Source organism: Haematobia irritans, chromosome 4 (assembly GCF_050003625.1).
Source record: "Haematobia irritans isolate KBUSLIRL chromosome 4, ASM5000362v1, whole genome shotgun sequence".
In the NCBI taxonomy this organism is placed as follows: Eukaryota; Metazoa; Arthropoda; class Insecta; order Diptera; family Muscidae; genus Haematobia; species Haematobia irritans.
In genome coordinates, this window is record NC_134400.1 from 70,610,530 (window position 1) to 70,637,848 (window position 27,319).

Consider the following 27,319-nt stretch of genomic DNA (forward strand, 5'->3'; position numbering starts at 1 on the left):
ACATATAGACATCTCGCTACACTAAGCATTAGCCAAGCTGGTCAACATATTGATATTTGGAATAAAAGGCATATTCTATCGTTCTTGGTATTTCTCCTTTCGTCGCATATATACGGAGAAATCTTGGTTTGTTTTTTTATCTCCGTCAACATTGGTGACCCCGACGTGATCGCGTCAAAAACGTTATTTTTGCAAGTCGAGAAATACGTAATTTGTAACAAAAATGAGTGATTCGGAAGAGCAAAATTCAATCCTAAAGCGAAAGTGTTTGGTTTTAAAATATCGTTTGGAAACCATTGAAATAGATTTAAAATCAAAACCAATTGATGGCTTGGACGAAGCCGACATCAGTGTGAGGCTCCAGCAAGTTAATAAACTAAATGCAAATTTCGAAAAGCTTCATAATTTACTTGAAGATGAAAGCCCAAATGAAATCGATAGTAATTTGCCCGTCGAATTCGAAACGTTGTACATTTCTGCCAAAAGTATTTTGACTCGAAAATCCATTGCCATTAAAATGAAAGAAGATGGTTCAAGGCAAGCGGCTTCTAACAATTCAACTTTTAATGAAACACATCCATCGTTTTTGTTGCCAACACAAAAGCCTCGACTACCAATACTGCAAAATCCTAAATTCGCTGGTGATTATTCGGAATGGCCAGATTTTTACTCAATGTTCAGAACTGTTATTGGTGAAGACAATGATTTAACAAAAATAGAAAAATTTCAACACTTACGCTCCTGTCTTACCGGATCAGCGCTGGATACAATACGATCGCTGGAAATTATCGAGGAAAATTATGATAAAGCTATAGATTTGTTAATTAAAAGATTTGATAATAAACGTTTGAACTTTCAGGCTCACATTCGTGATATTTTTGGATTAAGTAGCGTGGAGGATGGATCAGTGGCAAAACTTCGACATCTTAGTGACTCTATCAACTCTCATCTTCGAGCTCTACTTACCATGGGTTCAAAGGAGCAAATAGCAGATTGCATGCTGATACACCTTGTCGGCCGTAAGCTTGATGCTGCTACTCGGAGCAAATGGGAAGAATCCACGCCAAACAACGACATACCAAAATGGGATAATATGGCTGAATTTCTTCAACAATGGTGCCAAAGATTGGAAAATGTGGAGTATGCTATGGTAACAAAAACACCAAGCCAAAAGGTGGGCAATAAACATAGTTTTACTAACAATCGTAAAAGAAGTTTCGTAGTTACTAACGATAACTCAAAAGTTTGTAATAATTGCAAGTCTGAAGACCACAATATATACAATTGCCCAGAATTTTTGTCACTAACACCCAGCCAACGCTTTCAGATTGCAAAAAAGTTTAATTTATGTTTAAACTGCCTACGCAAAGGCCATGGCTTAAAGTCGTGCAAGTCCAGCAGCTGTCGACACTGCACTCAAAAGCACAATACTCTTTTGCATATGGATAGTAAAGATCCTTTCTCAAATAATTCCAATTCGGAAAACATTCCGTCAACTTCAAATGGATTAAGCTCAACAAACCCCTATGTTGATAGAAATATCGCATCTGCTTCAAACCAGTTACCATATTCAGTATTAGTAGCTTCATCCACGAATGAGCCTGAAAATTATGATAAAGTTCAAAATGCGTTTTTAGCAACTGCTATTGTATTCGTCAAAGGCAAATCTGGTTTTCGATTTCCATGTAGAGCTATACTCGATTCAGCATCACAAGCTAATTTCATTACAACAAATTGTCTCAACAGACTTCAACTAAAAGCAGATTTTTCCACAACTGTTGTTTCCGGAATCGGTCAGACTGATTTTTCGTCTATGAAAAGCGTCCAGTTTTGTATTGAATCGCATTTTGATTCATCCACCGCATATATTTCAGCCGCTGTTATATCAACAATAATAGACAAACAGCCACCAGCTAGCATTGATATTTCATCTTGGAATATCCCACCAAATCTAAAATTGGCTGATCCAAAATTTAATGAATCAGGTCGTATTGACTTGCTGATTGGCAGTGAAATATTTTTTGAGTCACTGTGCGATGGAAAAATTTCAATGGCACCAGGACTACCCGTCTTGGTTAAATCAAAATTTGGTTGGATTGTAGGAGGAGGTGGCAATCAATTCGTTCGTAGAAGTATGTGTCTTGTGGGCATCAAAGAGACTCCAGATCCTGCTTTTGATATAAAACTCCATGATTTGATTCGGTCTTTTTGGGAAATTGAAAACAATTTGGAATTAGTAAAGAAAGTCCCCAAAGAGGACATTGAATGCGAGCAACACTTCGTAGAGAATTATACTAGACTCGAATCGGGCGAATATTCAGTTCGGCTTCCATTTAAATCTAGTCCCAAATTGCTTGGAAATTCATATGAACAAGCCTTACGTAGATTTAAAAATTTGGAAAAACGCCTTCACTCAGCGTTCATTAAAGAGTACTGCGAACTAAATCATATGTCATTAATTACATCGACCCCTAAAGACGTGCCAGTTTATTTTCTGCCGCATCACTGCGTTGTAAAAGAGGAGAGTACAACTACTAAATTGCGAGTAGTTTTCGATGGGTCATCTCGCACTACATCAGGTTTGTCACTAAATGATGTTTTGATGTGCGGTCCAAACATTCAGCCATTGCTATTTGATATTTTGATTCGATTTCGTTCTTTTTACATTGCTCTCACTGGAGACATTTGTAAAATGTATCGCTGTGTAAGAATGGCATCGCCAGATAATTATTTGCAGTGTATTTTATGGAGAGATAATTCGAATGAGCCAATTAAAATATTCAGACTTGATACTGTGACTTATGGAACAAAGTCAGCCTCTTTTTTGGCCATAAGATCTATGCAACAGCTTGCGTGTGATGAACGGAAAAATTATCCGATAGGATCAAAAATTGTATTTCGCGATTTTTATGTAGACGATCTTATTTCAGGGGGCAGTACTATAGAAGAAGTAAATGAAATCAAGGAACAAACAACAAATCTTCTTCGACGAGGTAACTTTGTAATAAGAAAGTGGTGCTCCAATGATCCACACATAATGAGAAACATTCCTGAGAATAACAAAGAAAAGCTTTTGACTTTCAGTGACTGCAACAATGTAACAAAAACACTTGGATTGGTTTGGAGTCCAGAGAGTGACTCATTTTTGTTCTCCCATATCCCAGTTTATTCTCAGCGAAATACGAAAAGGTCTGTTATGTCTACAATAGCAAGAATTTATGACCCACTTGGGCTAATCGGTCCTGTAGTAACAAAAGTAAAAGTGTTTTTGCAATTGCTTTGGAAAGAGAAGATTGAGTGGGACGAGATTCTCCCGCATAAATTGAATATTGAGTGGGGTCATATATACGACGAATTGAAGCATATAAACAATTGTAGCTTTCCTAGAAGAGTGTTAACTCCAAAAAGCAAAACAGAAGTACATGCTTTCTGCGACGCTAGTCGAATAGCCTACGGAGCATGTATATATATTCGTACAGAGTTTAATGGCACAGTGGATACAAATTTGCTATGTTCAAAACCAAAGTGGCTCCCACAAAGGTTCTTACAATTCCTAAATTAGAATTGGCTGCGGCATCGTTGTTAGCTGAGCTCATACATAAAATTAAGAATCTCGATATTTTTATTGGAGACTACTATTGTTGGTCAGACTCAAGTATAGTTCTGTCCTGGATAAGGGAAGATTCATCAGATTTTCACGTTTTCGTTTCAAACAGAGTATCTCGAATACAAACATTGACATCATCAATGACTTGGAATTATGTTCCCACAGATCAGAACCCTGCGGATATTCTTTCTCGAGGGTCTTATCCATTGGAGATATCCAAATCAACATTGTGGCTGTTCGGACCAAATTTTCTAAGACAAAATAAAAGCATGTGGCCTAATTTGCCCGATCGATTGATGGACTTACCAGAAAAACGCAAAGTTGTAATGTTTGCTACCCACAAAACTGTCGATTTTTCATCCAATTGTAAATTTATTACATCATATGGTAAATTGTGTCGTGTTTATGCCTATGTATACAAATTTGGAGCAAAGAAAATTGGAAATCGTAAAGGGCCTCTTACTGTGCAAGATGTTCGATTGGGAACTATGATGTTAATCAGAATGGTACAACGGTCCAATTTCTTCAAAGAATACCAGGCGCTCAGCAACAAAACAACAGTTGACAATTCAAGCCCGCTTATTTCATTAAATCCATTTTTAGATGACCATGGCGTATTACGAGTAGGTGGTCGTTTAAATAACTCGAATATGTCTTTTAATGCTAAACACCCAACAATTTTACCAAAGCGTCACCCATTATCTGAATCAATAATAAACTATTTTCACCACGAGTACATGCACGCAGGTCCATCATCTTTACTCGCAAACATTAGGTTGGAATTTTGGCCTATCGGAGGAAGAAAAGAAGTCAGCCGGATTGTAAACAAATGCGTTCGCTGTTACCGTGTAAAGCCTCAAATAATACAGCACATAATGGGAAATCTACCAGCTGCTAGGGTTTGTGAGAACCGAGCTTTTTTAATTTGTGGTGTTGACTATTGTGGACCATTGTATTATCGCTCAGAAATACGATCTCGACCAGCAGTTAAATGCTACATAAGCCTTTTTGTATGCTTCATTACAAAGGCTGTCCACTTGGAGCTCGTTAAGGATTTGTCCACTCAAGCGTTTTTGGCGGCATTAAAACGATTTATCAGCACCCGTGGAAAACCTAGTGTTATATGGTCAGATAACGCCACAAACTTTGTAGGTGCTAAGAATGAACTCCTGGAACTCAAGCGACTTTTTCTAAGCGAAAAACACATAACCGCAGTTCACGAAAGCTGTTTGCAAGACACTATAGACTGGAAATGTATTCCTCCCAGATCTCCACATTTTGGTGGACTCTGGGAGGCATCCGTTAAGATTGCCAAAACACACATTTTGAAAACCATAGGCCTTTCAATTTTGGATTTCGATGAGCTTAGAACCATTATTTGTCAAATTTCTGCTATTATGAACTCAAGACCTCTTTGTTCAATTTCAGAGAATCCTGACGATTTGGAAGTCATTACACCGGCTCATTTTTTAGTCGGCTCCTCACTCGTCTCCGTCATTGAACCGGATATAACAACACTTAACATTAATCACTTAAATAGATGGCAAAGAGTATGCTACATGCAGCAGCATTTTTGGAGAAAATGGAGCACAGAATACCTCACATCATTGCAACAGCGCACTAAATGGCAAAGGGCATCACCAAATCTTCAACCAAACGACATGGTTTTGCTTAAAGACGAGAATCTACCGCCTCTTAAGTGGTCTATGGGAAGAGTTGTGGAAGTTATCGCTGGCGAAGACGATGTTGTTCGAGTAGCTGTTATAAGGACAACCAAGGGCATAACAAGAAGAGCTGTTTCCAAATTATGCAGGTTACCCACAAATGACGTTGAAAGGTTGCACCTTCCAAAGGGGGAGGATGTTCTGAGACCGGTTAATATGATTAATAAAATAATTTCAAAAATGTACGACTTTATGTACCAATAATCTGTTTATTTTTCTCTGTGTATTTTAATTGTTATAATTGTAATCAAAATCGATTATCGCTAATAAGCAATCATCAATTCATGTTTCAATTAACTGTATCCAAAGCTCTCTTTAAAATCTATAAATTGTACCTTTATTATAAGCATCTCTCAATCGTTGTTTTTTCGTTTGTCGCATTACTTTGCAAGTTTTGTTAAATAAAAGCATACACATCATATCGTACATCTATTGCATTAGCGGTACACACATTGTGGCTACATATAGACATCTCGCTACACTAAGCATTAGCCAAGCTGGTCAACATATTGATATTTGGAATAAAAGGCATATTCTATCGTTCTTGGTATTTCTCCTTTCGTCGCATATATACGGAGAAATCTTGGTTTGTTTTTTTATCTCCGTCAACACTTAGTTTGCCCATATCTTCGTATATACGCGTCCTAGAGCGAAAAGGACTTTAATTCGTAACACCCCAAAAAATTTAATAATCCGCTCAAAACCTAAAAAAATTGCAATTTTTATATGAAAAAGTTATTTTGCCCATATCTCCTTAAATATACGTCCTAGGGCGAAAAGGACTTTAATTCGTGACCACCCCCAAAAAATTGACAAATCCACCCAAAACCTAAAAAAATTGCAATTTTTATATGAAAAAGTTATTTTGCCCATATCTCCTTAAATATGCGTCCTAGGGCGAAATGGACTTTAATTCGTGACCACCCCCAAAAAATTGACAAATCCACCCAAACCCTAAAAAAATTTAAATTTTGATATGAAAAACTTATTTTGCCCATATCTCCTAAACTAAGCGCCCTAGCGCGAAAAGGACTTTAATTCATGATCACCCCCAAAAAAATTGAATAATCCTCCCAAAACCTAAAAAAATTGAAATTTTTATCTGAAAATCTTATTTTGCCCATATCTTCGTATATACGCGTCCTAGAGCGAAAAGGACTTTCAGTCGTAACACGCCAAAAAATTTAATAATCCACTCAAAACCTAAAAAAATTGCAATTTTTATATGAAAAAGTTATTTTGCCCATATCTCCTTAAATATACGTCCTAGGGCGAAAAGGACTTTAATTCGTGACCACCCCCAAAAAATTGACAAATCCACCCAAAACCTAAAAAAATTTAAATTTTGATTTGAATATCTTATTTTGCCCATATCTCCTAAACAAAGCGCCCTAGTGCGAAAAGGACTTTAATTCATGACCACCCCCAAAAAAATTGAATAATCCTCCCAAAACCTAAAAAAATGAAATTTTTATCTGAAAAACGTATTTTGCCCATATCTCCTTAAATATGCGTCCTAGGGCGAAATGGACTTTAATTCGTGACCACCCCCAAAAAATTGACAAATCCACCCAAAACCTAAAAAAATTTAAATTTTTATATGAAAAACTTATTTTGCCCATATCTCCTAAATTAAGCGCCCTAGCGCGAAAAGGACTTTAATTCATGACCACCCCCAAAAAAATTGAATAATCCTCCCAAAACCTAAAAAAATTGAAATTTTTATCTGAAAAACTTATTTTGCCCATATCTTCGTATATACGCGTCCTAGAGCGAAAAGGACTTTAATTCGTAACACCCCAAAAAATTTAATAATCCACTCAAAACCTAAGAAATTGCAATTTTTATATGAAAAAGTTATTTTGCCCATATCTCCTTAAATATACGTCCTAGGGCGAAAAGGACTTTAATTCGTGACCACCCCCAAAAAATTGACAAATCCACCCAAAACCTAAAAAAATTTAAAGTTTGATATGAAAAACTTATTTTGCCCAATCTCCTAAACTAAGCGCCCTAGCGCGAAAAGGACTTTAATTCATGACCACCCCCAAAAAAATTGAATAATCCTCCCAAAACCTAAAAAAATTAAAATTTTTATCTGAAAAACTTATTTTGCCCATATCTTCGTATATACGCGTCCTAGAGCGAAAAGGACTTTAATTCGTAACACCCCAAAAAATTTAATAATCCACTCAAAACCTAAAAAATTGCAATTTTTATATGAAAAAGTTATTTTGCCCATATCTCCTTAAATATACGTCCTAGGGCGAAAAGGACTTTAATTCGTGACCACCCCCAAAAAATTGACAAATCCACCCAAAACCTAAAAAAATTTAAATTTTGATATGAAAAACTTATTTTGCACATATCTCCTAAACTAAGCGCCCTAGCGCGAAAAGGACTTTAATTCATGACCACCCCCAAAAAAATTGAATAATCCTCCCAAAACCTAAAAAATTGAAATTTTTATCTGAAAAACTTATTTTGCCCATATCTTCGTATATACGCGTTCTACAGCGAAAAGCACTTTAATTCGTAACACCCCAAAAAATTTAATAATCCACTCAAAACCAAAAAAAATTGCAATTTTTATATGAAAAACTTATTTTGCCCATATCTCCGTATGTATTAACGCGTCCTAGGGCGAAAAGGACTTTAATTCGTGACCACCCCCAAAAAATTGACAAATCCACTCAAAACCTAAAAAATTGCAATTTTTATATGAAAAAGTTATTTTGCCCATATCTCCTTAAATATACGTCCTAGGGCGAAAAGGACTTTAATTCGTGACCACCCCCAAAAAATTGACAAATCCACCCAAAACCTAAAAAAATTTAAATTTTGATATGAAAAACTTATTTTGCCCATATCTCCTAAACTAAGCGCCCTAGCGCGAAAAGGACTTTAATTCATGACCACCCCCAAAAAAATTGAATAATCCTCCCAAAACCTAAAAAATTGAAATTTTTATCTGAAAAACTTATTTTGCCCATATCTTCGTATATACGCGTCCTACAGCGAAAAGCACTTTAATTCGTAACACCCCAAAAAATTTAATAATCCACTCAAAACCAAAAAAAATTGCAATTTTTATATGAAAAACTTATTTTGCCCATATCTTCGTATATACGCGTCCTAGAGCGAAAAGGACTTTAATTCGTAACACCCCAAAAAATTTAATAATCCGCTCAAAACCTAAAAAAATTGCAATTTTTATATGAAACATTTATTTTGCCCATATCTCCTTAAATATACGTCCTAGGGCGAAAAGGACTTTAATTCGTGACCACCCGCAAAAAAATTGACAAATCCACCCAAAACCTAAAAAAATTTAAATTTTAATATGAAAAACTTATTTTGCCTATATCTCCTAAACTAAGCGCCCTAGCGCGAAAAGGACTTTAATTCATGACCACCCCCAAAAAAATTAAATAATCCTCCCAAAACCAAAAAAAAAAAATGAAATTTTTATCTGAAAAACTTATTTTGCCCATATCTTCGTATATACGCGTCCTAGAGCGAAAAGGACTTTAATTCGTAACACCCTAAAAAATTTAATAATCAAAACCTAAAAAAATTGCAATTTATATGAAAAAGTTATTTTGCCCATATCTCCTTAAATATGCGTCCTAGGGCGAAATGGACTTTAATTCGTGACACCCCCAAAAAATTGACAAATCCACCCAAAACCTAAAAAAATTTAAATTTTGATATGAAAAACTTATTTTGCCCATATCTCCTAAACTAAGCGCCCTAGCGCGAAAAGGACTTTAATTCATGACCACCCCAAAAAAATTGAATAATCCTCCCAAAACCTAAAAAAATTGAAATTTTTATCTGAAAAACTTATTTTGCCCATATCTCCGTATGTATTAACGCGTCCTAGGGCGAAAAGGACTTTAATTCGTGACCACCCCCAAAAAATTGACAAATCCACCCAAAACCTAAAAAAATTGCAATTTTTATATGAAAAAGTTATTTTTCCCATATCTCCTTAAATATGCGTCCTAGGGCGAAATGGACTTTAATTCGTGACCACCCCCAAAAAATTGACAAATCCACCCAAAACCTAAAAAAATTTAAATTTTGATATGAAAAACTTATTTTGCCCATATCTCCTAAACTAAGCGCCCTAGCGCGAAAAGGACTTTAATTCATGACCACCCCAAAAAAATTGAATAATCCTCCCAAAACCTAAAAAAATTGAAATTTTTATCTGAAAAACTTATTTTGCCCATATCTCCGTATATACGCGTCCTAGAGCGGAAAGGCCTTTCATTCGTAACACTCCATAAAATTTAATAATCCACTCAAAACCTAAAAAAATTGCAATTTTTATATGAAAAAGTTATTTTGCCCATATCTCCTTAAATATGCGTCCTAGGGCGAAATGGACTTTAATTCGTGATCACCCCCAAAAAAATGAGAAATCCATCCAAAACCTAAAAAAATTTAAATTTTGGTATGAAAAACTTATTTTGCCCATATCTCCTAAACTAAGCGCCCTAGCGCCAAAAGGACTTTAATTCATGACCATCCCCAAAAAAATTTAATAATCCTCCCAAAACCTAAAAAAATTGAAATTTTTATCTGAAAAACTTATTTTGCCCATATCTTCGTATATACGCGCCCTAGAGCGAAAAAGACTTTAATTCGTAACACCCCAAAAAATTTAATAATCCACTCAAAACCTAAGAAATTGCAATTTTTATATGAAAAAGTTATTTTGCCCATATCTCCTTAAATATACGTCCTAGGGCGAAAAGGACTTTAATTCGTGACCACCCCCAAAAAATTGACAAATCCACCCAAAACCTAAAAAAATTCAAATTTTGATATGAAAAACTTATTTTGCCCATATCTCCTAAACTAAGCGCCCTAGCGCGAAAAGGACTTTAATTCATGACCACCCCCAAAAAAATTGAATAATCCTCCCAAAACCTAAAAAAATTGAAATTTTTATCTGAAAAACTTAGTTTGCCCATATCTTCGTATATACGCGTCCTAGAGCGAAAAGGACTTTAATTCGTAACACCCCAAAAAATTTAACAATCCACTCAAAACCTAAAAAATTGCAATTTTTATATGAAAAAGTTATTTTGCCCATATCTCCTTAAATATACGTCCTAGGGCGAAAAGGACTTTAATTCGTGACCACCCCCAAAAAATTGACAAATCCACCCAAAACCTAAAAAAATTTAAATTTTTATATGAAAAACTTATTTTGCCCATATCTCCTAAATTAAGCACCCTAGCGCGAAAAGGACTTTAATTCATGACCACCCCCAAAAAAATTGAATAATCCTCCCAAAACCTAAAAAAATTGAAATTTTTATCTGAAAAACTTATTTTGCCCATATCTTCGTATATACGCGCCCTAGAGCGAAAAGGACTTTAATTCGTAACACCCCAAAAAATTTAATAATCCACTCAAAACCTAAGAAATTGCAATTTTTATATGAAAAAGTTATTTTGCCCATATCTCCTTAAATATACGTCCTAGGGCGAAAAGGACTTTAATTCGTGACCACCCCCAAAAAATTGACAAATCCACCCAAAACCTAAAAAAATTTAAATTTTGATATGAAAAACTTATTTTGCCCATATCTCCTAAACTAAGCGCCCTAGCGCGAAAAGGACTTTAATTCATGACCACCCCCAAAAAAATTGAATAATCCTCCCAAAACCTAAAAAAATTAAAATTTTTATCTGAAAAACTTATTTTGCCCATATCTTCGTATATACGCGTCCTAGAGCGAAAAGGACTTTAATTCGTAACACCCCAAAAAATTTAATAATCCACTCAAAACCTAAAAAATTGCAATTTTTATATGAAAAAGTTATTTTGCCCATATCTCCTTAAATATACGTCCTAGGGCGAAAAGGACTTTAATTCGTGACCACCCGCAAAAAATTGACAAATCCACCCAAAACCTAAAAAAAATTTAAATTTTAATATGAAAAACTTATTTTGCCTATATCTCCTAAACTAAGCGCCCTAGCGCGAAAAGGACTTTAATTCATGACCACCCCAAAAAAATTAAATAATCCTCCCAAAACCAAAAAAAAAAATGAAATTTTTATCTGAAAAACTTATTTTGCCCATATCTTCGTATATACGCGTCCTAGAGCGAAAAGGACTTTAATTCGTAACACCCTAAAAAATTTAATAATCAAAACCTAAAAAAATTGCAATTTATATGAAAAAGTTATTTTGCCCATATCTCCTTAAATATGCGTCCTAGGGCGAAATGGACTTTAATTCGTGACACCCCCAAAAAATTGACAAATCCACCCAAAACCTAAAAAAATTTAAATTTTGATATGTAAAACTTATTTTGCCCATATCTCCTAAACTAAGCGCCCTAGCGCGAAAAGGACTTTAATTCATGACCACCCCAAAAAAAATTGAATAATCCTCCCAAAACCTAAAAAAATTGAAATTTTTATCTGAAAAACTTATTTTGCCCATATCTCCGTATGTATTAACGCGTCCTAGGGCGAAAAGGACTTTAATTCGTGACCACCCCCAAAAAATTGACAAATCCACCCAAAACCTAAAAAAATTGCAATTTTTATATGAAAAAGTTATTTTGCCCATATCTCCGTAAATATGCGTCCTAGGGCGAAATGGACTTTAATTCGTGACCACCCCCAAAAAATTGACAAATCCACCCAAAACCTAAAAAAATTTAAATTTTGATATGAACAACTTATTTTGCCCATATCTCCTAAACTAAGCGCCCTAGCGCGAAAAGGACTTTAATTCATGACCACCCCCAAATAAATTGAATAATCCTCCCAAAACCTAAAAAATTGAAATTTTTATCTGAAAAACTTATTTTGCCCATATCTTCGTATATACGCGTCCTAGATCGAAAAGCACTTTAATTCGTAACACCCCAAAAAAATTAATAATCCACTCAAAACCTAAAAAAATTGCAATTTTTCTATGAAAAACTTATTTTGCCCATATCTCCGTATGTATTAACGCGTCCTAGGGCGAAAAGGACTTTAATTCGTGACCACCCCCAAAAAATTGACAAATCCACTCAAAACCTAAAAAATTTCAATTTTTATATGAAAAAGTTATTTTGCCCATATCTCCTTAAATATACGTCCTAGGGCGAAAAGGACTTTAATTCGTGACCACCCCCAAAAAATTGACAAATCCACCCAAAACCTAAAAAAATTTAAATTTTGATATGAAAAACTTATTTTGCCCATATCTCCTAAACTAAGCGCCCTAGCGCGAAAAGGACCTTAATTCATGACCACCCCCAAAAAAATTGAATAATCCTCCCAAAACCTAAAAAAATTGAAATTTTTATCTGAAAAACTTATTTTGCCCATATCTTCGTATATACGCGTCCTAGAGCGAAAAGGACTTTAATTCGTAACACCCCAAAAAATTTAATAATCCGCTCAAAACCTAAAAAAAAATGCAATTTTTATATGAAAAAGTTATTTTGCCCATATCTCCTTAAATATACGTCCTAGGGCGAAAAGGACTTTAATTCGTGACCACCCGCAAAAAAATTGACAAATCCACCCAAAACCTAAAAAAAATTTAAATTTTAATATGAAAAACTTATTTTGCCCATATCTCCTAAACTAAGCGCCCTAGCGCGAAAAGGACTTTAATTCATGACCACCCCCAAAAAAATTAAATAATCCTCCCAAAACCAAAAAAAAATGAAATTTTTATCTGAAAAATTTATTTTGCCCATATCTTCGTATATACGCGTCCTAGAGCGAAAAGGACTTTAATTCGTAACACCCTAAAAAATTTAATAATCAAAACCTAAAAAAATTGCAATTTATATGAAAAAGTTATTTTGCCCATATCTCCTTAAATATGCGTCCTAGGGCGAAATGGACTTTAATTCGTGACACCCCCAAAAAATTGACAAATCCACCCAAAACCTAAAAAAATTTAAATTTTGATATGAAAAACTTATTTTGCCCATATCTCTTAACTAAGCGCCCTAGCGCGAAAAGGACTTTAATTCATGACCACCCCAAAAAAAATTGAATAATCCTCCCAAAACCTAAAAAAATTGAAATTTTTATCTGAAAAACTTATTTTGCCCATATCTCCGTATGTATTAACGCGTCCTAGGGCGAAAAGGACTTTAATTCGTGACCACCCCCAAAAAATTGACAAATCCACCCAAAACCTAAAAAAATTGCTATTTTTATATGAAAAAGTTATTTTGCCCATATCTCCTTAAATATGCGTCCTAGGGCGAAATGGACTTTAATTCGTGACCACCCCCAAAAAATTGACAAATCCACACAAAACCTAAAAAAATTTAAATTTTGATATGAAAAACTTATTTTGCCCATATCTCCTAAACTAAGCGCCCTAGCGCGAAAAGGACTTTAATTCATGACCACCCCAAAAAAATTGAAGAATCCTCCCAAAACCGAAAAAAATTGAAATTTTTATCTGAAAAACTTATTTTGCCCATATCTCCGTATATACGCGTCCTAGAGCGGAAAGGACTTTCATTCGTAATACTCCAAAAAATTTAATAATCCGCTCAAAACCTAAAAAAATTGCAATTTTTATATGAAAAAGTTATTTTGCCCATATCTCCTTAAATATGCGTCCTAGGGCGAAATGGACTTTAATTCGTGACCACCCCCAAATAATTGACAAATCCATCCAAAACCTAAAAAAATTTAAATTTTGGTATGAAAAACTTATTTTGCCCATATCTCCTAAACTAAGCGCCCTAGCGCCAAAAGGACTTTAATTCATGACCACCCCCAAAAAAATTGAATAATCCTCCCAAAACCTAAAAAAAATTGAAATTTTTATCTGAAAAACTTAGTTTGCCCATATCTTCGTATATACGCGTCCTAGAGCGAAAAGGACTTTAATTCGTAACACCCCAAAAAATTTAATAATCCGCTCAAAACCTAAAAAAATTGCAATTTTTATATGAAAAAGTTATTTTGCCCATATCTGCTTAAATATACGTCCTAGGGCGAAAAGGACTTTAATTCGTGACCACCCCCAAAAAATTGACAAATCCACCCAAAACCTAAAAAAATTGCAATTTTTATATGAAAAAGTTATTTTGCCCATATCTCCTTAAATATGCGTCCTAGGGCGAAATGGACTTTAATTCGTGACCACCCCCAAAAAATTGACAAATCCACCCAAACCCTAAAAAAATTGAAATTTTGATATGAAAAATTTATTTTGCCCATATCTCCTAAACTAAGCGCCCTAGCGCGAAAAGGACTTTAATTCATGATCATCCCCAAAAAAATTGAATAATCCTCCCAAAACCTAAAAAAATTTAAATTTTTATCTGAAAATTTTATTTTGCCCATATCTTCGTATATACGCGTCCTAGAGCGAAAAGGACTTTCAGTCGTAACACGCCAAAAAATTTAATAATCCACTCAAAACCTAAAAAAATTGCAATTTTTATATGAAAAAGTTATTTTGCCCATATCTCCTTAAATACACGTCCTAGGGCGAAAAGGACTTTAATTCGTGAACACCCCCAAAAAATTGACAAATCCACCCAAAAACCTAAAATAATTTAAATTTTAATTTGAATAACTTATTTTGCCCATATCTCCTAAACAAAGCGCCCTAGTGCGAAAAGGACTTTAATTCATGACCACCCCCAAAAAAATTGAATAATCCTCCCAAAACCTAAAAAAATGAAATTTTTATCTGAAAAACTTATTTTGCCCATATCTCCTTAAATATGCGTCCTAGGGCGAAATGGACTTTAATTCGTGACCACCCCCAAAAAATTGACAAATCCACCCAAAACCTAAAAAAATTTAAATTTTTATATGAAAAACTTATTTTGCCCATATCTCCTAAATTAAGCGCCCTAGCGCGAAAAGGACTTTAATTCATGACCACCTCCAAAAAAATTGAATAATCCTCCCAAAACCTAAAAAAATTGAAATTTTTATCTGAAAAACTTATTTTGCCCATATCTTCGTATATACGCGCCCTAGAGCGAAAAGGACTTTAATTCGTAACACCCCAAAAAATTTAATAATCCACTCAAAACCTAAGAAATTGCAATTTTTATATGAAAAAGTTATTTTGCCCATATCTCCTTAAATATACGTCCTAGGGCGAAAAGGACTTTAATTCGTGACCACCCCCAAAAAATTGACAAATCCACGCAAAACCTAAAAAAAATTAAATTTTGATATGAAAAACTTATTTTGCCCATATCTCCTAAACTAAGCGCCCTAGCGCGAGAAGGACTTTAATTCATGACCACCCCCAAAAAAATTGAATAATCCTCCCAAAACCTAAAAAAATTAAAATTTTTATCTGAAAAACTTATTTTGCCCATATCTTCGTTCAAAACCTAAAAAAATTGCAATTTTTATATGAAAAATTTATTTTGCCCATATCTCCTTAAATATACGTCCTAGGGCGAAAAGGACTTTAATTCGTGACCACCCGCAAAAAAATTGACAAATCCACCCAAAACCTAAAAAAAAATTAAATTTTAATATGAAAAACTTATTTTGCCCATATCTCCTAAACTAAGCGCCCTAGCGCGAAAATGACTTTAATTCATGACCACCCCCAAAAAAATTAAATAATCCTCCCAAAACCAAAAAAAAAAATGAAATTTTTATCTGAAAAACTTATTTTGCCCATATCTTCGTGTATACGCGTCCTAGAGCGAAAAGGACTTTAATTCGTAACACCCTAAAAATTTACTAATCAAAACCTAAAAAAATAGCAATTTATATGAAAAAGTTATTTTGCCCATATCTCCTTAAATATGCGTCCTAGGGCGAAATGGACTTTAATTCGTGACACCCCCAAAAAATTGACAAATCCACCCAAAACCTAAAAAAATTTAAATTTTGATATGAAAAACTTATTTTGCCCATATCTCTTAACTAAGCGCCCTAGCGCGAAAAGGACTTTAATTCATGACCACCCCAAAAAAAATTGAATAATCCTCCCAAAACCTAAAAAAATTGAAATTTTTATCTGAAAAACTTATTTTGCCCATATCTCCGTATGTATTAACGCGTCCTAGGGCGAAAAGGACTTTAATTCGTGACCACCCCCAAAAAATTGACAAATCCACCCAAAACCTAAAAAAATTGCAATTTTTATATGAAAAAGTTATTTTGCCCATATCTCCTTAAATATGCGTCCTAGGGCGAAATGGACTTTAATTCGTGACCACCCCCAAAAAATTGACAAATCCACCCAAAACCTAAAAAAATTTAAATTTGATATGAAAAACTTATTTTGCCCATATCTCCTAAACTAAGCGCCCTAGCGCGAAAAGGACTTTAATTCATGACCACCCCAAAAAAATTGAATAATCCTCCCAAAACCTAAAAAAATTGAAATTTTTATCTGAAAAACTTATTTTGCCCATATCTCCGTATATACGCGTCCTAGAGCGGAAAGGACTTTCATTCGTAACACTCCAAAAAATTTAATAATCCACTCAAAACCTAAAAAAATTGCAATTTTTATATGAAAAAGTTATTTTGCCCATATCTCCTTAAATATGCGTCCTAGGGCGAAATGGACTTTAATTCGTGACCACCCCCAAATAATTGACAAATCCATCCAAAACCTAAAAAAAATTAAATTTTGGTATGAAAAACTTATTTTGCCCATATCTCCTAAACTAAGCGCCCTAGCGCCAAAAGGACTTTAATTCATGACCACCCCCAAAAAAATTGAATAATCCTCCCAAAACCTAAAAAAATTGAAATTTTTATCTGAAAAACTTAGTTTGCCCATATCTTCGTATATACGCGTCCTAGAGCGAAAAGGACTTTAATTCGTAACACCCCAAAAAATTTAATAATCCGCTCAAAACCTAAAAAAATTGCAATTTTTATATGAAAAAGTTATTTTGCCCATATCTCCTTAAATATACGTCCTAGGGCGAAAAGGACTTTAATTCGTGACCACCCCCAAAAAATTGACAAATCCACCCAAAACCTAAAAAAATTTAAATTTTGATTTGAATAACTTATTTTGCCCATATCTCCTAAACAAAGCGCCCTAGTGCGAAAAGGACTTTAATTCATGACCACCCCCAAAAAAATTGAATAATCCTCCCAAAACCTAAAAAAATGAAATTTTTATCTGAAAAACTTATTTTGCCCATATCTCCTTAAATATGCGTCCTAGGGCGAAATGGACTTTAATTCGTGACCACCCCCAAAAAATTGACAAATCCACCCAAAACCTAAAAAAATTTAAATTTTTATATGAAAAACTTATTTTGCCCATATCTCCTAAATTAAGCGCCCTAGCGCGAAAAGGACTTTAATTCATGACCACCCCCAAAAAAATTGAATAATCCTCCCAAAACCTAAAAAAATTGAAATTTTTATCTGAAAAACTTATTTTGCCAATATCTTCGTATATACGCGCCCTAGAGCGAAAAGGACTTTAATTCGTAACACCCCAAAAAATTTAATAATCCACTCAAAACCTAAGAAATTGCAATTTTTATATGAAAAAGTTATTTTGCCCATATCTCCTTAAATATACGTCCTAGGGCGAAAAGGACTTTAATTCGTGACCACCCCCAAAAAATTGACAAATCCACGCAAAACCTAAAAAAATTTAAATTTTGATATGAAAAACTTATTTTGCCCATATCTCCTAAACTAAGCGCCCTAGCGCGAGAAGGACTTTAATTCATGACCACCCCCAAAAAAATTGAATAATCCTCCCAAAACCTAAAAAAATTAAAATTTTTATCTGAAAAACTTATTTTGCCCATATCTTCGTATATACGCGTCCTAGAGCGAAAAGGACTTTAATTCGTAACACCCCAAAAAATTTAATAATCCACTCAAAACCTAAAAAATTGCAATTTTTATATGAAAAAGTTATTTTGCCCATATCTCCTTAAATATACGTCCTAGGGCGAAAAGGACTTTAATTCGTGACCACCCCCAAAAAATTGACAAATCCACCCAAAACCTAAAAAAATTTAAATTTTGATATGAAAAACTTATTTTGCCCATATCTCCTAAACTAAGCGCCCTAGCGCGAAAAGGACTTTAATTCATGACCACCCCCAAAAAAATTGAATAATCCTCCCAAAACCTAAAAAATTGAAATTTTTATCTGAAAAACTTATTTTGCCCATATCTTCGTATATACGCGTCCTAGAGCGAAAAAGACATTAATTCGTAACACCCCAAAAAATTTAATAATCCACTCAAAACCTAAAAAAAATTGCAATTTTTATATGAAAAAGTTATTTTGCCCATATCTCCTTAAATATGCGTCCTAGGGCGAAATGGACTTTAATTCGTGACCACCCCCAAAAAATTGACAAATCCACCCAAAACCTATAAAAAATTTAAATTTTGATATGAATAACTTATTTTGCCCATATCTCCTAAACTAAGCGCCCTAGCGCGAAAAGGACTTTAATTCATGACCACCCCCAAAAAAATTGAATAATCCTCCCAAAACCTAAAAAAATTGAAATTTTTATCTGAAAAACTTATTTTGCCCATATCTTCGTATATACGCGTACTAGAGCGAAAAGGACTTTAATTCGTAACACCCCAAAAAATTTAATAATCCACTCAAAACCTAAAAAAATTGCAATTTTTATATGAAAAAGTTATTTTGCCCATATCTCCTTAAATATGCGTCCTAGGGCGAAATGGACTTTAATTCGTGACCACCCCCAAAAAATTGACAAATCCACCCAAAACCTAAAAAAATTAAAATTTTGATATGAAAAACTTATTTTGCCCATATCTCCTAAACTAGGTTAGGTTAGGTTAGGTTATGTGGCAGCCCGATGTATCAGGCTCACTTAGACTATTCAGTCCATTGTGATACCACAGTGGTGAACTTCTCTCTTATCACTGAGTGCTGCCCGATTCCATGTTAAGCTCAATGACAAGGGACCTCCTTTTTATAGCCGAGTCCGAACGGCGTTCCACATGCCAGTGAAACCACTTAGAGAAGCTTTGAAACCCTCAGAAATGTCACCAGCATTACTGAGGTGGGATAATCCACCGCTGAAAAACGTTTTGGTGTTCGGTCGTAGCAGGAATCGAACCCACGACCTTGTGTATGCAAGGCGGGCATGCTAACCATTGCACCACGGTGTCTCCCATCTCCTAAACTAAGCGTCCTAGCGCGAAAAGGACTTTAATTCATGACCACCCCCAAAAAAATTGAATAATCCCCCCAAAACCTAAAAAAATTGAAATTTTTATCTGAAAAACTTTTTTTTGCCCATATCTTCGTATATACTCGTCCTAGAGCGAAAAGGACTTTAATTCGTAACACCCCAAAAAATTTAATAATCCACTCAAAACCTAAAAAATTGCAATTTTTATATGAAAAAGTTATTTTGCCCATATCTCCTTAAATATACTTCCTAGGGCGAAAAGGACTTTAATTCGTGACCACCCCCAAAAAATTGACAAATCCACCCAAAACCTAAAAAATTTAAATTTTGATATGAAAAACTTATTTTGCCCATATCTCCTAAACTAAGCGCCCTAGCGCGAAAAGGACCTTAATTCATGACCACCCCCAAAAAAATTGAATAATTATCCCAAAACCTAAAAAAATTGAAATTTTTATCTGAAAAACTTATTTTGCCCATATCTTCGTATATACGCGTCCTAGAGCGAAAAGGACTTTAATTCGTAACACCCCAAAAAATTTAATAATCCGCTCAAAACCTAAAAAAATTGCAATTTTTATATGAAAAATTTATTTTTCCCATATCTCCTTAAATATACTTCCTAGCGCGAAAAGGACTTTAATTCGTGACCACCCGCAAAAAAATTGACAAATCCACCCAAAACCTAAAAAAAATTTAAATTTTGATATGAAAAACTTATTTTGCCCATATCTCCTTAACTAAGCGCCCTAGCGCGAAAAGGACTTTAATTCATGACCACCCCCAAAAAAAATTAAATAATCCTCCCAAAACCAAAAAAAAAATGAAATTTTTATCTGAAAAACTTATTTTGCCCATATCTCCTTAAATATACGTCCTAGGGCGAAAAGGACTTTAATTCGTGACCACCCCCAAAAAATTGACAAATCCACCCAAAACCTAAAAAAATTTAAATTTTGATATGAAAAACTTATTTTGCCCATATCTCCTAAACTAAGCGCCCTAGCGCGAAAAGGACCTTAATTCATGACCACCCCCAAAAAAATTGAATAATTATCCCAAAACCTAAAAAAATTGAAATTTTTATCTGAAAAACTTATTTTGCCCATATCTTCGTATATACGCGTCCTAGAGCGAAAAGGACTTTAATTCGTAACACCCCAAAAAATTTAATAATCCGCTCAAAACCTAAAAAAATTGCAATTTTTATATGTAAAAGTTATTTTGCCCATATCTCCTTAAATATACGTCCTAGGGCGAAAAGGACTTTAATTCGTGACCACCCCCAAAAAATTGACAAATCCACCCAAAACCTAAAAAAATTGCAATTTTTATATGAAAAAGTTATTTTGCCCATATCTCCTTAAATATGCGTCCTAGGGCGAAATGGACTTTACTTCATGACCACCCCCAAAAAAATTGAATAATCCTCCCGAAACCTAAAAAATTGAAATTTTTATCTGAAAAACTTATTTTGCCCATATCTTCGTATATACGCGCCCTAGAGCGAAAATGACTTTAATTCGTAACACCCCAAAAAATTTAATAATCCACTCAAAACCTAAGAAATTGCAATTTTTATATGAAAAAGTTATTTTGCCCATATCTCCTTAAATATACGTCCTAGGGCGAAAAGGACTTTAATTCGTGACCACCCCCAAAAAATTGACAAATCCACCCAAAACCTAAAAAAATTTAAATTTTGATATGAAAAACTTATTTTGCCCATATCTCCTAAACTAAGCGCCCTAGCGCGACAAGGACTTTAATTCATGACCACCCCCAAAAAAATTGTATAATCCTCCCAAAACCTAAAAAAATTAAAGTTTTTATCTGAAAAACTTATTTTGCCCATATCTTCGTATATACGCGTCCTAGAGCGAAAAGGACTTTAATTCGTAACACCCCAAAAAATTTAATAATCCACTCAAAACCTAAAAAATTGCAATTTTTATATGAAAAACTTATTTTGCCCATATCTCCTTAAATATACGTCCTAGGGCGAAAAGGACTTTAATTCGTGACCACCCCCAAAAAATTGACAAAACCTAAAAAAATTTAAATTTTGATATGAAAAACTTATTTTGCCCATATCTCCTAAACTAAGCGCCCTAGCGCGAAAAGGACATTAATTCATGACCACCCCCAAAAAAAATTGAATAATCCTCCCAAAACCTAAAAAAATTGAAATTTTTATCTGAAAAACTTATTTTGCCCATATCTTCGTATATACGCGTCCTAGAGCGAAAAGCACTTTAATTCATGACCACCCCCAAAAAAATTGAATAATCCTCCCAAAACCTAAAAAAATGAAATTTTTATATGAAAAAGTTATTTTGCCCATATCTCCTTAAATATACGTCCTAGGGCGAAAAGGACTTTAATTCGTGACCACCCGCAAGAAAATTGACAAATCCCCCCAAAACCTAAAAAAAATTTAAATTTTGATATGAAAAACTTATTTTTCCCATATCTCCTAAACTAAGCGCCCTAGCGCGAAAAGGACTTTAATTCATGACCACCCCCAAAAAAATTGAATAATCCTCCCAAAACCTAAAAAAATTGAAATTTTTATCTGAAAAACTTATTTTGCCCATATCTTCGTATATACGCGTCCTAGAGCGAAAAGGACTTTAATTCGTAACACCCCAAAAAATTTAATAATCCACTCAAAACCTAAAAAAATTGCAATTTTTATATGAAAAAGTTATTTTGCCCATATCTCCTTAAATATGCGTCCTAGGGCGAAATGGACTTTAATTCGTGACCACCCCCAAAAAAATTGACAAATCCACCCAAAACCTATAAAAAATTTAAATTTTGATATGAATAACTTATTTTTCCCATATCTCCTAAACTAAGCGCCCTAGCGCGAAAAGGACTTTAATTCATGACCACCCGCAAAAAAATTAAATAATCCTCCCAAAACCAAAAAAAAAAGAAATTTTTATCTGAAAAACTTATTTTGCCCATATCTTCGTATATACGCGTCCTAGAGCGAAAAGGACTTTAATTCGTAACACCCTAAAAAATTTAATAATCAAAACCTAAAAAAATTGCAATTTTTATATGAAAAAGTTATTTTGCCCATATCTTTTTAAATATACGTCCTAGGGCGAAAAGGACTTTAATTCGTGACCACCCCCAAAAAATTTACAAATCCACCCAAAATCTAAAAAAATTTAAATTTTGATATGAAAAACTTATTTTGCCCATATCTCCTAAACTAAGCGCCCTAGCGCGAAAAGGACTTTAATTCATGACCACCCCAAAAAAATTGAATAATCCTCCCAAAACCTAAAAAAATTGAAATTTTTATCTGAAAAACTTATTTTTCCCATATCTTCGTATATACACGTCCTAGAGCGAAAAAGACTTTAATTCGTAACACCCCAAAAAATTTAATAATCCACTCAAAACCTAAAAAAAGTCCAATTTTTATATGAAAAAGTTATTTTGCCCATATCTCCTTAAATATGCGTCCTAGGGCGAAATGGACTTTAATTCGTGACCACCCCCAAAAAATTGACAAATCCACCCAAAACCTATAAAAAATTTAAATTTTGATATGAATAACTTATTTTGCCCATATCTCCTAAACTAAGCGCCCTAGCGCGAAAAGGACTTTAATTCATGACCACCCCCAAAAAAATTGAATAATCCTCCCAAAACCTAAAAAAATTGAAATTTTTATCTGAAAAACTTATTTTGCCCATATCGTCGTATATACGCGTCCTAGAGCGAAAAGGACTTTAATTCGTAACACCCCAAAAAATTTAATAATCCACTCAAAACCTAAAAAAATTGCAATTTTTATATGAAAAAGTTATTTTGCCCATATCTCCTTAAATATGCGTCCTAGGGCGAAATGGAGTTTAATTCGTGACCACCCCCAAAAAATTGACAAATCCACCCAAAACCTAAAAAAATTTAAATTTTGATATGAAAAACTTATTTTGCCCATATCTCCTAAACTAAGCGCCCTAGCGCGAAAAGGACCTTAATTCATGACCACCCGCAAAAAAATTAAATAATCCTCCCAAAACCAAAAAAAAAAAAAAAGAAATTTTTATCTGAAAAACTTATTTTGCCCATATCTTCGTATATACGCGTCCTAGAGCGAAAAGGACTTTAATTCGTAACACCCAAAAAATTTAATAATCAAAACCTAAAAAAATTGCAATTTTTATATGAAAAAGTTATTTTGCCCATATCTCCTTAAATATGCGTCCTAGGGCGAAATGGACTTTAATTCGTGACCACCCCCAAAAAATTGACAAATCCACCCAAAACCTAATAAAAATTTAAATTTTGATATGAAAAACTTATTTTGCCCATATCTTCTAAACTAGGTTAGGTTAGGTTAGGTTAGGTTATGTGGCAGCCCGATGTATCAGGCTCACTTAGACTATTCAGTCCATTGTGATACCACAGTGGTGAACTTCTCTCTTATCACTGAGTGCTGCCCGATTCCATGTTAAGCTCAATGACAAGGGACCTCCTTTTTATAGCCGAGTCCGAACGGCGTTCCACATGCCAGTGAAACCACTTAGAGAAGCTTTGAAACCCTCAGAAATGTCACCAGCATTACTGAGGTGGGATAATCCACCGCTGAAAAACTTTTTGGTGTTCGGTCGTAGCAGGAATCGAACCCACGACCTTGTGTATGCAAGGCGGGCATGCTAACCATTGCACCACGGTGGCTCCCATCTCCTAAACTAAGCGCCCTAGCGCGAAAAGGACTTTAATTCATGACCACCCCCAAAAAAATTGAATAATCCTCCCAAAACCTAAAAAAATTGAAATTTTTATCTGAAAAACTTATTTTGCCCATATCTTCGTATATACGCGTCCTAGAGCGAAAAGGACTTTAATTCGTAACACCCTAAAAAATTTAATAATCAAAACCTAAAAAAATTGCAATTTTTATATGAAAAAGTTATTTTGCCCATATCTTCTTAAATATACGTCCTAGGGCGAAAAGGACTTTAAGTCGTGACCACCCCCAAAAAATTTACAAATCCACCCAAAACCTAAAAAAATTTAAATTTTGATATGAAAAACTTATTTTGCCCATATCTCCTAAACTAAGCGCCCTAGCGCGAAAAGGACTTTAATTCATGACCACCCCAAAAAAATTGAATAATCCTCCCAAAACCTAAAAAAATTGAAATTTTTATCTGAAAAACTTATTTTGCCCATATCTTCGTATATACACGTCCTAGAGCGAAAAAGACTTTAATTCGTAACACCCCAAAAAATGTAATAATCCACTCAAAACCTAAAAAAATTGCAATTTTTATATGAAAAAGTTATTTTGCCCATATCTCCTTAAATATGCGTCCTAGGGCGAAATGGACTTTAATTCGTGACCACCCCCAAAAAAATTGACAAATCCACCCAAAACCTATAAAAAATTTAAATTTTGATATGAATAACTTATTTTTCCCATATCTCCTAAACTAAGCGCCCTAGCGCGAAAAGGACTTTAATTCATGACCACCCCCAAAAAAATTGAATAATCCTCCCAAAACCTAAAAAAATTGAAATTTTTATCTGAAAAACTTATTTTGCCCATATCTTCGTATATACGCGTCCTAGAGCGAAAAGGACTTTAATTCGTAACACCCCAAAAAATTTAATAATCCACTCAAAACCTAAAAAATTGCAATTTTTATATGAAAAAGTTATTTTGCCCATATCTCCTTAAATATACGTCCTAGGGCGAAAAGGACTTTAATTCGTGACCACCCCCAAAAAATTGACAAATCCACCCAGAACCTAAAAACATTTAAATTTTGATATGAAAAACTTATTTTGCCCATATCTCCTAAACTAAGCGCCCTAGCGCGAAAAGGACCTTAATTCATGACCACCCCCAAAAAAATTGAATAATTATCCCAAAACCTAAAAAAATTGAAATTTTTATCTGAAAAACTTATTTTGCCCATATCTTCGTATATACGCGTATCTCCTAAACTAAGCGCCCTAGCGCGAAAAGGACTTTAATTCATGATCACCCCAAAAAAATTGAATAATCCTCCCAAAACCTAAAAAATTGAAATTTTTATCTGAAAATCTTATTTTGCCCATATCTTCGTATATACGCGTCCTAGAGCGAAAAGGACTTTAATTCGTGACCACCCGCAAAAAATTGTCAAATCCACCCAAAACCTAAAAAAATTTAAATTTTGATTTGAATAACTTATTTTGCCCATATCTCCTAAACAAAGCGCCCTAGTGCGAAAAGGACTTTAATTCATGACCACCCTCAAAAAAATTGAATAATCCTCCCAAAACCTAAAAAAATGAAATTTTTATCTGAAAAACTTATTTTGCCCATATCTCCTTAAATATGCGTCCTAGGGCGAAATGGACTTTAATTCGTGACCACCCCCAAAAAATTGACAAATCCACCCAAAACCTAAAAAAATTTAAATTTTTATATGAAAAACTTATTTTGCCCATATCTCCTAAATTAAGCGCCCTAGCGCGAAAAGGACTTTAATTCATGACCACCCCCAAAAAATTGAATAATCCTCCCAAAACCTAAAAAAATTGAAATTTTTATCTGAAAAACTTATTTTGCCCATATCTTCGTATATACGCGCCCTAGAGCGAAAAGGACTTTAAAAAGTCCTGAAAAACTTATTTTGCCCATATCTCCTAAACTAAGCGCCCTAGCGCGAAAAGGACCTTAATTCATGACCACCCCCAAAAAAATTGAATAATCCTCCCAAAACCTAAAAAAATTGAAATTTTTATCTGAAAAACTTATTTTGCCCATATCTTCGTATATACGCGTCCTAGAGCGAAAAGGACTTTAATTCGTAACACCCCAAAAAATGTAATAATCCACTCAAAACCTAAAAAAATTGCAATTTTTATATGAAAAAGTTATTTTGCCCATATCTCCTTAAATATGCGTCCTAGGGCGAAATGGACTTTAATTCGTGACCACCCCCAAAAAAATTGACAAATCCACCCAAAACCTATAAAAAATTTAAATTTTGATATGAATAACTTATTTTTCCCATATCTCCTAAACTAAGCGCCCTAGCGCGAAAAGGACTTTAATTCATGACCACCCCCAAAAAAAATTGAATAATCCTCCCAAAACCTAAAAAAATTGAAATTTTTATCTGAAAAACTTATTTTGCCCATATCTTCGTATATACGCGTCCTAGAGCGAAAAGGACTTTAATTCGTAACACCCCAAAAAATTTAATAATCCACTCAAAACCTAAAAAAATTGCACTTTTTATATGAAAAAGTTATTTTGCCCATATCTCCTTAAATATACGTCCTAGGGCGAAAAGGACTTTTATTCGTGAACACACCCAAAAAATTGACAAATCCACCCAAAACCTAATAAAAATTTAAATTTTGATATGAAAAACTTATTTTGCCCATATCTTCTAAACTAGGTTAGGTTAGGTTAGGTTAGGTTATGTGGCAGCCCGATGTATCAGGCTCACTTAGACTATTCAGTCCATTGTGATACCACAGTGGTGAACTTCTCTCTTATCACTGAGTGCTGCCCGATTCCATGTTAAGCTCAATGACAAGGGACCTCCTTTTTATAGCCGAGTCCGAACGGCGTTCCACATGCCAGTGAAACCACTTAGAGAAGCTTTGAAACCCTCAGAAATGTCACCAGCATTACTGAGGTGGGATAATCCACCGCTGAAAAACTTTTTGGTGTTCGGTCGTAGCAGGAATCGAACCCACGACCTTATGTATGCAAGGCGGGCATGCTAACCATTGCACCACGGTGGCTCCCATCTCCTAAACTAAGCGCCCTAGCGCGAAAAGGACTTTAATTCATGACCACC

General features: G+C 34.3%; 1 protein-coding gene across 1 annotated transcript in view; it reads left to right on the forward strand.

The window, feature by feature from the left end:
* The first annotated feature begins 223 nt into the window (after window positions 1–223).
* LOC142235555 (uncharacterized) overlaps window positions 224–27,319 on the forward strand; it is a 30,350-nt gene continuing 3,254 nt past the window's right edge. The window contains exons 1-2 of the mRNA XM_075306806.1: window positions 224–3,461; window positions 3,527–5,513. Of these exons, the coding sequence (XP_075162921.1) occupies window positions 224–3,461; window positions 3,527–5,513 (5,225 nt within the window). The remainder of the gene's footprint in view (window positions 3,462–3,526; window positions 5,514–27,319) is intronic.